This window comes from Lissotriton helveticus, chromosome 9 (assembly GCF_964261635.1).
Source record: "Lissotriton helveticus chromosome 9, aLisHel1.1, whole genome shotgun sequence".
NCBI classification, from domain to species: Eukaryota; Metazoa; Chordata; class Amphibia; order Caudata; family Salamandridae; genus Lissotriton; species Lissotriton helveticus.
In genome coordinates, this window is record NC_136070.1 from 565,942,372 (window position 1) to 565,956,262 (window position 13,891).

The window sequence follows — 13,891 nt, forward strand, 5'->3', positions numbered from 1 at the left end:
TGTGGCTGCAGCATCCATTTTGTGATTCCAGGGTACTGTTAAGCTGGTACCAGGTGTACCGGTGTAGTCACATTTCTCCCTCTAGGAGGGTGGAATCATACCTCCGCCGTCAGGACTGGCAGGGAGGTATGATTCCAAGGTGTTTGACACCAAACACAAAATGTTTCCTTGCAGCCTTTCCAAAGTTAGCATTTACTGCAAGGTTACAATGCACTTAGTATATTGTTTGGCTCCATCACAGAACAACCCCAGATAATAGATTCCAAAGGCTGCAGGGGGCCCTGCTCATGCATAGACACACTCACACAAAACCCAGCACCCTGCCTTCAGGATTGATAAGGCCTGCCATAGGGGTGACTGACCGGTTTATATGTGCAAAGATATAAGGTAGATATAGGGAACCTATGTCTAAATAAGGGGTGCATACACCACCTTACACAGGCTGCTGTAGCAGACCTGTTGTGTCATTTTGAGTGGTCTCTCATGGGTGGCACGATACATGCTGCAGTCCCTGAGAGGCCCCTGGGGTACCTATGCCCTAGGTATATAGAATACCATATGCTAGGGACTTATAAGGGTACCCCACAATCCAATCTGTGGTGTACCTAAAGTGCCTGCAATCATTTTAGAGAGGAAGCAGCTAGGCTGGGGCCCTGGATAGCAGGGTCCCATCCAGACTAAAGTCGAAAAACAGTGAAACATCAGCGAAAAGTGGGGGTAACTATAAGAAGCAGATCCTACTCTCCTACACTTCCATGGCTGGGGCCCTATTGGGATAAAGATCTTCTACTACTTTGTATATGAGCTGTGGATTATTGGAGATCTTAATAAATGGATACAATTATCTCAGATTAAACCATAGAAGAATATCTTTTCTAGTTAAAAGCTAAACACATTTCTGTTGAAGGCATCTTCACCCCTCTGTGGGTGTGCATATAATTGGGTGGAACCTCTAAATGGCAGCCTGACCGCTCTGAGTTATACTACTGCTGAGGCTAGATAGAGTTGATAGGAATAACTGATGCCTCAAAAGTCTTTATATGGCAATCAGGCGAGTTAGCAGATAAGTGTACCACAAAGTCCCCAACCACTGCATAAAGAGTGATTCCACCAATGAACCATGTGCCAGAAACCGCAGAATGAAGAATGGGCATTTTGTTTTTAATGCGACAATTGATCTACTTCTGGATGTGTACACAACTCCAAAAGGTCTTTCACTACATCTTTGTGCCATACACACTAGAGTTCCTCCCAGAGCACTACACTTAATGTATTGGCTGCAGAATTTTTAGTGACTAGAAAATATACTGTTAGCATTAAGTTCTCATTGAGTCCCTAATGCCACAATGCCTGGGTTCCATGTAAAGGGAACAAAAACATACTTTATTTCAGAATATAAATCTTTGCTGCTGTATTGTATGAGTTTATCAGTTAAGAGACTCCTCGAATCATTGGCAGAAAAGCCTTTGGAACTAGATGGGCTGCTAGGAGTTCCAGTATGTTTACATGCAGTAACTTCTCCATAGACCATTCGCCTTGCACCGACCTCTCTGCCAGAAGAGGTCTACAGATTAAGGGTAACACTGCTATTCAACAGACCCTTTGGAGCCATGTGCCTTTCATGCCACAAGCAACCCCACCATCCTCAAACAATTAGAATCACATCACTAAAAATTAAAGGACCCAGATCAAAGATGGGTCTCACTGATCGAATCCCTATGAAACAAAAAAATCCTTCAACATAAGCCCAACTAATCATAGCTTATCCAAGTGAAAAGACAAATTAAGTCACATGAGAAATAATACATAACACTTGTTATTAGACAGAAAGGGAAATTAATATATCCACGTAACACCTATACACATTGTTTAAATAATTCCTTCCACAAAATTAAAAATGAAATATCAATTAGGATATTTGTACAAAACAATACCAATTCAGTATCTTTTAATAATACACCTTAATGAAATTATATCCCATGTCACTCCTGAGGAATACAATGTTCCACTTCCCGCGTGAATACTACTATGTTCTTGCAATTATGTCAAATGCTCTAGATTCTTAAGCACAAAGATGTTCTATACAAAACCACAAACAGGGCTACATTTTTGTCTGAAAGCAGAACGCTTTCCTATGCATACAACAAATTAGAGTCTTGATTCAGAATCTTTGAATCTCAATTTTGAAAAATCGAAAGTCACTAGTACAAACATTCCTACGGGCGCATCAAGTAGAGCTTCGTGTTCATGGGAAAAATATACAGAATGTGATCAACCCTAACACCACCGACATGTGACTTAGAGTCAAATACTGTCCACTTACAAGTGAGCTTTTCAAGTTAGGAATGAAGGCCTCGCCTTCTCAGAGGTAAAAACTCTTCAAGATTCCACATTGATCAGACCTCCTCGACAGGATACCCTTCTTTATGCTGAAGAAGCCAGCTTGTTCCGATTTACTGAGAAACCTAGATCCTAAAGCAATTATGCGGTAATCTACAGGGATTTAGGAGCTACTTTTGAAGATGGGGAACTCTCAAACCATTTACTATTGTGCATATATAATGTTTATTTCGTGGATAACCCCCATTAAACATACAAATACAATAACACACTGTAGAAAGCTGGCTCTGTAATATACTATACTAAAATGAGGTATAGTGTACACAGAGTCCAGTGGAACTCCAAATGTAGGCAGAGGTAAAAGTAGATAGAACCTTGCTCTCTATTTGTGGTAGTGAGGGCGAGCCGTAAGGCTTTATCAGAGGGTAGTGTTAAGCAATCGTTGTACACACTCAGGCAGCAAATGATGTCACACACTCAAAGACTGAACTCAGACCAATTTGTTTGCATCAAAAATATTACGTTATTTTATTTCTTATAACCAAGCGTGGTGCAGGTATATGCTTTGCAAAATCTTATGCAATGTTTTACAATTGAAAGCAGGTTCAAATGCAGTTGATTGAATTACAGGTAAGTCAATGTTACGAAATTACTTTTTAGATTACTTTTGCCAATCAGTGTGATATGCCTAGATATTACACCGATACAGCTCCTAGACAAAAGGTAAGTATTTCACTTTTACTGCATAAGACAGTTTTTCAATGTTCCATACAAGCCAACTCAACACTTAGAACAATTTTGAAGGACAAACAGTCAATGCATTCCTATGGAGAAAAATGATGTTGCCGGTTAGCAGGTAAGTACTGTTTTGTGGGAGTTGGTATTCTGGGGTTAGAAACAGAGTTCCCCCAGGGTTGAGGATGCACTCTCAGAACACCGTCTGTGGCACTAGGGCGGACGGGTGCTGAGGCCCAATGTTATCCAAAGGGGAATAATGGGCCTCCGGTTGGTGGCTGCTCAGGGTTGTGGGAGCAAGGCTCCTGGTGTTAGGCTCAGGACAAAGGGGATCCGGTTTAGCACACAAAGTGCACCAGCAGCGGCGGCTGGGTGCTAGGTGCTGCTTTGGCGTTGGGTGCCCTGTTTTCAATGGGAGTTGCCAGTTTTGGATTTTGGCTGCAGGCTCGGTCCAGGAAGACTTCCGGGAGAAACCAACAGCTGGGCAGGTAAGTTAGAGGGCTTGGGGATGTAGGTGCACCTCTGGTTCTTTTCTCCAGGGCGCAAGGCGGCTGGTTGTAGGGGTGTCTTTTGATGTCAGATTTCACCTTATCGGGCCACTCGCAGTGGCGTGAAGGGGGTCTTCGTGCAGAGGCTGCAGGTGACGTCGGGGAGACCTGGAGGGGTAAACCCACAGTGGGCTCAGACTCTGGAGCACTGGGGGATCTCGCTGGGAACGGTGGGCCACTCGGACTTGGGCCACAGGTGTTGGGTGCAGCAGTGGTTCCAGGCGTTGGGTTTCCTTATCCTCAGCAGACTCAGATGTTTTCTTGGCTGTTTCTTTTGAACCGAGCTGCTGTTCACAGGCGATCCGGTCTTTGTTGAAGGCAGTCAGTCCTCCCAGGGTTCTGGAGGTTGCGGACTGCAGGACAAGGCGACTTCTGGCAAAGGATCTCTGGAAACTGCAGATTGTCCGGTAGGGTTGGAGTTGTTCTCTGCAGTCTCCTCTGCTGGGTGTCTACTTTTGTCATTCTTCTTCGTAGGTTGCAGGAATCTGTATTCTTGGTTCCGGGCTGCCCCCTAAATACTAGTATAATAATAGGGGGTGTTTTAAGGGTCTCAAGGTTGGCTACTGACCTTAGGGTGACCACACCTTTGGTGTGCTCACCCCACGTGGGGGAGGGGACACAATCCCTAATCCTGATTGGACAGTGCCTGCCATCTGTAAGATGGCAGGCACTGAAGAGTGGGCTTCACCTCATCTCCCCCACCTGAGGGGTGGGGTTGGCAGAGGTGGGAACACCTTCTGGGCTGTGCTAATTTTTCTCACCTGTCTTCCTGCCTAAAAGGAGGGGAGACAGGGAGGGGACCTGCACCTGATTGCAGGAGAGGCTGGGGGTCGACTTACAAAGGCAGCAAGGCCTTTGAAGCTCCCCTACCACAGATGCCTCTTCCTGACCTGGGGGAGGCGAGACTACCTCCGCCAAGGAAAGGCTTTGTTTCTGAGCTCAGGGAGCGAAAGCTGCCACAACAGTGGTCCAGAAACAGGTCTCGTGGTGGCAGGCTGGTGTTTGCCAGTCAGGGAACACACCAGAGGCTGGTCGTTTTTCTGGGGCATTTATAAGATGCCCTCAGAGTGTATTTTTCATAAAATCCCACACTGGCATCAGTGTAGGTTTAATGCGCTGAGAAGTGTGATACCAAACTTTTTTTTTCAGTAAAGCCATTATGATGCTGCTGAGTTCGTAATGACAAACTCCCAGTACCATACACACTTTATGGCATACTGCACTTGCAATGTCTAAGAATTGGTCTAGACACTGTAGTGGGAACAGGGCGCATGCACCTGTATCCTCACCACTGGTATAGCGCACCCTGCTAGAGGGATGGCTGACCTTTGCCAGGGCAGGGGGTTGTAGGCATAGGTGTGTAGGCATGGGACACAGGGATGTGTACCATGTCGACTCTTCACTTTGTTGTGCACCAAAACACGCAGCCTGCAATGGCAGTGTGTGTGTGTGTGTGTGTACACAAAGGTACAGGACCTCTAAGGGTGGCACAATGAGTGCTGCATCCCTTAGAGGCCCTTCCCTGGCCACAGCGCCCTTGGTGCCCATGGTACCTTTTACAAGGGACTGATATGTGGCCAGAGAGGTGTCAACTGGGGGTACAAGGTACAGTTTTGGGAAAGAAGACAGGCCTTGGGAACCTGATTGGCAGGGACCCACAGCACAGTGCATCAGTAGTCTGGCAAAAAGTGTGTGGGGGGTACTGCAACAGAAACACACACACATATATATATATATATATATATATATATATACATACATATACATATACATATATATATAAATCCACAATCCTGAAGCGCCGAACAGCAACAGCAAACGGACACAGCCAGGTACAGACCACAAACCAAGGTTTTAAAGAGAAATGTAGTGCTTTATTCCATCAATGGGGATGGCGGCATGACGCGTTTCGTCCGGGAAACCCGGACTTGATCACATATATATATATATATTAGATAAAGGATCACGATGCTTGTGGGATTTTAAAAGTTCTTTATTCCGCCGCCAAACGCGTTTCGACTGCCACGCAGTCTTGCTCACTGGACAAGAGGAAAAAGCGCGTGGCCATTTTTAAATAAAGAAATTGCACGTAATGAACTACATGTCGAATGACATGAAAGACAGACTCGTAGTTTTTTCACATAATCATATCAGTGCTTATAAAAATACAAATATCCTTTTCAAAACAACATGATAATTGTGTGTTATACATTTTCGTGGTTCTGGCATAAACTTTCAAAATTGTTTGGCAAATACGAGCATTCTGTTAAATTATCTGTATGCATTTTCGCATTTCATTGAAATTTGTCAACAAACTTTATCGACAACCTTATCGACAATACTAGGGTGTATAGCCAAAGTCGCGCCCAAGTGGGCTTTCAAAATTTATCGATTAACATTGGGCTGCAAATAAGTCAAGCTCAAGTGAGCATATACATCCTCCAACTCTGTCAACCTGCTCCTGTCATGCCACATTTCAATAAATGCCAAAATCACTTAAATTAATATATCAATTTTTGCCAAAATTCATTGTCGAATATCATTTTCTGGAAATATCAAGCAAAATCAAATCAGTAAATTTGCTGTGGGTCTGTCTAAAAAAAAATTCTTACTCGTGAACATTTAATACATCAATTACAGGCGGCTTCTCCTACTGTATTCACATATTTCATATTAGAGGTGTGTATATAAATCCTCCTCCATATTGAGACCCTTAGGTTGTTTTGAATCTAACTTGATTATGTATCGAGATTCCAACCGTCTCAATTTTTTAAGGCGGTTACCACCTCTCAAGCTTGCTGGAATAGAGTCAATCACATAATATGTAAGACCATTAGGGTCTTTATTATGTGTGCTCTCGAAATGTCGTGCTACAGGGTAGGATCTGTCAGAATTTTTAATAGCTCTCAGGTGTTGCAAAATGCGTTTATGTACCTCATTAATTGTGCTCCCCACGTAACGCAAGCCACAAGGGCATTGCAACACGTAGACAGCATAATCTGTCTTGCATGTGTATTTGCCCTTAATTTTTTCCATTCTGTTGGAAAGGCCCAATTTGTACTTGTTACAATTTACACCATGCATACATGCCTTACATTTTAGGCATTTTACAAATCCGTTTTTCTCCGATAGCCAGTTTTTCTTCGGACGTGGTTTTTTAAGCGTGTTACTCACTAAGGAATCTCTGAAGGATTTAGACTTTCTAAAAGTAATTTGCGGTCGCCTGTCTACCTCCTTTCCCAGAATCGGATCATTCTTGATGATATGCCAGTGTTTGTTGAGTATTCTTCTCACCTCAACATGTTGTTTACAAAATGTAGTTATAAACCTACACTGACTGTTTTTGCTGGGCGGTTTTCTGGTTTGAAAACAGAATATCCTCTCTTTTCTTTTTTGATGCCTTACAGATTCCCTGATCAATCCAGTTCTCAGGGTACCCTCTTTCTGTAAATCTTCTTTTTAGCACCCCTAATTCTTTTGCTGTCTCTTCTGGGGTACTGCAGTTACGTCTAACTCTTAAGCTTTCCCCATAGGGGATGCTACACTTCAAATTTAAGGGATGAAAGCTCTGCGCATGCAGCAGTGTATTGCCGCTTGTAGGTTTTCGGTAGAGACTAGTTTGTAGCCTACCATTCTCTACATAAACTTTAAGGTCAAGGAAATTTACACTTTCACTACTGATAGAACTCGTGAACGAGAGGTTCATATCATTAGTTTGTAGACTGTTGATAAATGTCTTAACTTCACGCTCTGTACCCCTCCACACCAAAAATAGGTCGTCAATAAAACGACTCCAGTGAACTATGTGTTCCTCCCACTCTTTCTGGTACTGCGTCCGGACAACCTGCTCCTCCCACCAGCCCATATGCAAATTAGCATAGCTGGGGGCGAAGCAGGTCCCCATGGCAGTGCCACATATTTGGTGGTAAAGCTGGCCATAAAATAGAAAAAAATTGCTTGTTAAACATTTTTCTACCATACGTAAAATCATTTGAGTATGTGACCACAGTGTAATAGACCTGGTTCCCAGAAAGTGTTTTACTGCACGTAAACCATCACAGTGCCTTATGCTGGTGTATAGTGTGGCGACATCTATTGTGACTAATAGGTAGTCATCTTCCCAGGGTATATCAGATCCTTTTAAGGAAATCCCCGGTGTCTAGTATAAATGATGGAAGTGCCTTAGTGAGTGGATTAAGGAAAGAGTCTACAAATTTTGAAGTATTTTCCAAAGCAGTGCCTATCGCAGATATTATTGGGCGGCCAGGGGGATCAACAATGTCTTTGTGTACCTTAGGTATTAAATAAAACACAGCTGTAGTAGGTTGGTCAATTTTAAGAAACATGAATTCGTCATGATTTATCAAAGATGAATCATACCAACTTTGTAGTTCCCTGTTAAATTGTTCGTTGCTTTTTACCATCATACTTTCTGGTACTTTGACATAACATTTTTTGTTATTCAGTTGTTTGTAAGCTTCTAACAGGTATTTGTATATATATACACACACACACACACACACACATTAAAATATGTATATCTCAAAGTGCAAATAAGGATTGAGTTCCAATAAGATAAGATAAAGAGTCAATAAAACAGTTCTATATACACACATCATAATCACCTTATAGTTGGACACATGATCTATATCGTTGGCACCAAGCAGAGTATACAAATTTAGACAGAACAGAAACTATCAATTCATGATTGTTGGTTTTAAAAATCATGAGAGCAGTACCATGTTGCCTTATAGCCCCATTCCAGCAGTCTGGGACAATCCATTTCCTCCTGAAGTATTGATAAGGCGTACAGAAAATAGGCCTCTGTTTTGACCTAAGCCTTACAGATCGGAAAGGCATAAGATTCTGCTGGTGAGTGCCTCCATTTGATACAAAAAACGTTTATCAGTAAAATCCCAATCATAAAATGTAGGTACAAAGTTCTTGCCTCAGATGGCTTGACTATTGAGGAAGGGTTCAAATGCCAACATTTTTGCCATCAAGAAGCATCTCTCCACCAAGGGATAAACTATGTGCAAACGGCGTTAGAGGCCCTCCAGCAGACACATGGGACGATTACCTAAGTTCCCTGAAATCCACAACAGATGATAAACCGCCCTGAACAAAAGGCAGAGAAGGACCAGAATCTTCATGATTGGGTGGATATCAAAGCACAACCTGGGGTGCAACACACCCCACCTGCATCAAGAATCCATTGGTACGGAATATAACATGCATGAAGGATACCCTGTGGGCAGTCCAAACACTTTCTGAAGAAAGAACAGATACAACAGGCACATATTATGAGAGACTGGTACCTAACAGGACAGGGTTTGGCAGAGGGGAGCGCCCGGACTCGCTACAATAGTCCTCTCCCCCTACTTGCAATTGTGAAAGAATAGCAGTACGGAAGCACAATTCTTTTGTACCAACCAACCCAGCTGATGAATAGCAGGAAACAAAAGGTTTGAGAGATAACATTCTGAACTTCTTACTTAAGAATTTGTTGACCAGGTTGTGGTCTATGATGGGTTTCAGATCTCCCCCTGGAGCTTTCTTTTGAATTCAGAAGTTTCAAGATGGGCATCAGACCATCTCCTGAAGTTTTCAATTGACTTTACAAGTTCTATGATGGATTGCAAACCTCCAGCTGAAAGTTTGTGAATTAAAAAAGGTCTTGAAAAACAGCCTCTCCTCTGTTTGAGGGTTTAGCAGGAGCATGATCATTTATTTTCGAATGCAAGATCACACGTTCCTGCTGTAATTGAAGCAAATGCCTTTGACTGTACTTGTACCAACATGGAGACATTAACAGGAGGCAAAAGTGGGGGACTGGGGGAGGGGATTTTGAACAAACTAAGCAGACCCAATCTAGAAAATGTCCAGTATCTAGACATCTATAGTTCTATTTTCCCTTGTCTTCAAGAATTCTGAAATCCTCCCTTCCACCTAAAGGAGGGAGCAGGCTAAAGGTGTCACTTTGATTTGATGGTGAGAATGATTTTTTACTTGAGCAGCCAAAGGCTGGCCACCTCCTTTACCTCTGTTCCGGTGATATCCAGACTTGGGACTTCTTTGCTGCTGCTGATGAACAGAACCTTGTGCCTCAAAGGACTGACATATAGAGTAGAGTTTGAAGACTGGTAAAGATGGCTCTTTCTTTGTTCCAGGTCTACCAATTGTACGACTGGATCTTTATCCTATCTTCTGATCCATCTGAACACTACAGAAAGAGGAAAACTAGAAGGCACGTCCATGATCAGCTGCACTTCTTTCTTCATTCTTGACAGCGTCAAGTATACGGGTCTCTCTATGCAATAAGACTCCATGAGAGACCCTTCTAGCTTTAAATTCTGCCACATCAGCTGCCGTGCAAATCTAATGATTTGACAGCACTTGACCTTCAGCTACAACACCCAATTTAATTTCAGCCAGATGATGTTGCTGCACAAAACTCACTAACTTTTGCTACAGGGGGCAGTCAAGCGACAAAGAGGTTTTGAGCTTGCAGCCTTCAAACTGTAGACACTAGTGGTACGCATCTTCTTTTCCTAATACTTCAACTTTTTACTCTCCTGTTCTGGAGGCACTAATGAAGCAAGTGAATCCAAATATCTCATTTTATCTTACAAAATACCTATCGAATCTGCCAGCACTTCATTTTAGCAAACCATATTCTCAGAGAGGGACCTATACTTCAGTTCATATCAATTCATGATACAACATTACTAGAGTAGTTGTAAGAATACATTCATGACCTGCTCCAGCAAAGTCAGCACTATAAGCAAATTATTTGTAAGCATTGCTCTGCCCCGGGCTAGTGACCAATTTCGCCAACACAGGAATCTGAGCGTACTTATTCTGTGGCCTTTCAGGAATTTCCAAAAAGGATATCAGACTAAGCAGAGGCAAGGTCTCTCCTCGATTTCTGGAGGCGGCAAAGGTGTAACATTGTTCCAGTCATACTCTGAAGATGAGAAGGAATCTAAGCCAGCAGATATGGGGTGCCCTATGTTAAAGGCACTACAGAAGGATGAGCAATCTGAGGCACAGGTGTCCATGGAATTAGATTGTCATTCTTTCAGGCGCTCTGAAGAGTCCTTCACTGAAGTAAAATGGTCATGATCCTTCTCAGACTACAGAGTTGGATAAGATAGAATGTGATGCAAGGTTTCAACCTCAGTATACCAAAGAGTTTCTCATCATCAAACCTTCATGACTGTAAAGGCACTGACTCTGAAGCAATCAGCGCAAAAGTTGTTGGCACAAAGTCAAATTCCTCTGTGGTGAAGAAACACTCTTCAACAAACTTGGCAGGTGGTGCACTTAGTGTCAATGAGCCAGCCTGCACCTATTCACTCCTTGGAACCACCACACCGATCAGTCGACCTTAAACTGGTTAAAGAAGGGAACACACTGGAAAATTCAGACAATAATTTTAGGGTATCTGATGCAGAATCAGAGGGAAAAAAGGACAAGCTAAAGACACTTCGGTTCTTAGCTCCTAGCTGGTCGCAAGCTCACTCCCACCCCACTTACCAGACGTAATTGTTCTAACTCTAATAGTGATAAACAATGCTGGAGACGAAGGACTCATACAACCAAAAATCTCCCTGCTTCCCTCTTAGAGGAATCTGAAATTGATTCCAGAGGCAGCAGTGCTGGGGTAGGTTGTCCGGTGGAGTCCACACTTTGACATTCACGCTAAATTAGCGGTTTCACTGCTCTACTTGAGGAGACAACATCTCTGCCCTAATTTGGTCGGCCACTCCTTTTGCAAGGAACAATGTTCAGTTATCAAATACAGCAAACACAAGGAAATGATGGACGGAGCACTGAAACTTTTCAGACGCTCACCCCCAGTCACAGATCTGGGTTGAATCCATCATCGTTCTTTAGCTCACTTTGCCACCCCAGTTTAGGCCCAGCTATATGCTAATCAGTCCTGACCCTGTGCCTCATGGAACAATCCAGCCCGAACTGCCAAGCTAGGTCTTTCCTGGACAGGAAACAAGCATCCTGGGACCGGTTTTGGGGTAACACCCTCATCAACCAGGCTAGCTTCAATCCAGTGACAAAGAGAGTAAGGGACCCATGTCTGGTCATACTCTAAGAAGGCGAAGTGAGCTAAAGAACGATGATGTATTCAACCCAGATCTGTGACTGGGGACGAGTGTCTGAAACGTTTAAGCACTCCATCCATCATCTCATTGTGCTTGCTTTGTTCGCACTAAGTTGGCAGGGTATGCCCAGACATGGGTCCCTTGCTCACTCTGCCACTGAATTGAAGCTAGCCTGGCTGATCAGGGGCATTACCCCAAAACCGTTTTTGTTTTTTCCAGGTTTAGACAGGGCTATGGTTTGTTTTCCAAGTGTTTCTTGAAGAATGGGTATGATCAAGAGCAGCCTGCTTAGGAAGTACACCATTTCAACTTGTTCTGCAGCTAGGATACTTCTACAATCTGTGTTAATAGCAGGTAGGAATTTGCAGAAGGGACAGTCCTGACTGTAGCAACCTAGATTGTGCAATGGGAGGACTTACCTTGACTGTGAGAGGCTCTCCTGTGACGGGCTTCCTCACGTCTCTGCTCCATGGTACGACGTTGTGCACGGAACACCTGAGTTTTTTTAATTAACAAAAATTATGAGAACCACTTTACAAGACGTAGTAGATGCAGGAACAGGGGCAGAAGAAAATTAAGGCATGCATGTAGAACTCACCACACACTAAGGCAAAACTGTTTGCCAACACACAAGCATGTGCAACTCCCACCAGAGCCAAAAAGGACAACCATTCACTACTAGCTGCCCTAGTATGTTTTTCCGTGGTCCACATTGCATATTCACCTCCAGTTATTCTGGGGCTCACTTGGTCACATGCCCAGCTGAAGCCATGGATCTATCTCAATAATGCCACAAACCGACTTTCACCTGCCTTGAATTGGTCTCTTTGGCTCGCACCGTCATAAACAGGCCTTCAATACTGAATCAGTAGTGACAGGCTAAACTAAAATTTAAGCACTTCAACCTCACTGAATCTGCTCCTGTAGGTAACAGTTCTGTGAACCCACTTCTAGCCCAGCAGCTTTCCCCCATGGTCTGCACCATCATGCACCTGCATCCAGCAGTCTCTCAGATCTACATCCTCCAGTAGACCATAAGCTATCCCTCCTCCACTCCTTGTACCAGATCAATGATTAATTCCAATGTCATACGAGTGCCCTCTAAACGCATGCTCAGCATACTCACCTGTGCTGGTGGCCAGATGCTGCCCCACACCCACTGCAGGTAACTGAAGATCACAATGACGCTCAGGAAGGTGAAGTTGCTAATCACACCAACAACGGCAGATGTCACAGGGAAATTATACAGCAGGTACCTGGAAGGATGAAATCAAAGCAACTGGTGAAGGTCAGACACTGGTCCAGTAGCGAGAGGACTCCAGAATTCTGTAATGGACCCACTGGTTGTAGGAACATTAAAAAATTAATCTGTACACACTTTACCCTTAAGAATTACTTCTTCGCCCTATTCCTGGGACCCGTTGCCAGCTAGAGGACTTGAAGCTGCTTTTCCAAACTGTCTGTTCACAGAATTCCAATAGCTATGCACTGGCATGTGCTAATAGGCAGGCGTTCTACGCCTACCTACCATTAAGAATTCACTTAGGCTCTCTGTATAACTCTCTGTTGAACTTTGCCAACAGAAATGCTTTGGTTAGCTGAGGCTTTTTTTCTGTGCCTTCACAATGGGATGGAATGCACATCACAGTAGAGATTGTAATTATATTTATATAGCACTTACTACCCCCGATTATGCGATTTTGGCAAGTAGCACGCTATTCTGGAATCCACAGAGATGTAGAGAATAATGGCTTACAGTGCAGTGGCGTAGAGTGCCACAGAGTGCAGTGGAATGATGCAGAGTGCAGTAGTGTAGAGTGCATTGGTTTACAGGTGAGTTGCGCAGAACAACGCAGAGTTGAGTCTTGTATTGTTGCTTAAAGTGCAGTAGCATAGAGTTTTGCAGAATAGAGTGCTATAGAGAGTAGTGGCATTCAGTACAGTGGTGCAAAGTAGAATAGAGTGGCGATGAATTCAGGGAAGTAGAGGACAATGGTGTAGAGTTGCGTAGCATGCAGTGGTGAAGTGTTGTAGAGTATAGCGGAGCAGAGTAGTTGGCATAGAGTGCATTGGTTCAGAGTAAAGCGGAGTAGAGTACATTGGGTATAGTGTAGTGGTTTAGAGAGAGGGGCGCAGTGGTGTAGA

General features: G+C 43.6%; 1 protein-coding gene across 1 annotated transcript in view; it reads right to left on the reverse strand.

Annotated features, from left to right (window-relative positions):
- Positions 1–13,891, reverse strand: part of BSCL2 (BSCL2 lipid droplet biogenesis associated, seipin) — a 142,278-nt gene that overhangs the window by 72,168 nt on the left and 56,219 nt on the right. The window contains exons 7-8 of the mRNA XM_078660485.1: positions 12,873–13,002; positions 12,166–12,241 (exon numbers count right to left, since the gene is read on the reverse strand). Of these exons, the coding sequence (XP_078516611.1) occupies positions 12,166–12,241; positions 12,873–13,002 (206 nt within the window). The remainder of the gene's footprint in view (positions 1–12,165; positions 12,242–12,872; positions 13,003–13,891) is intronic.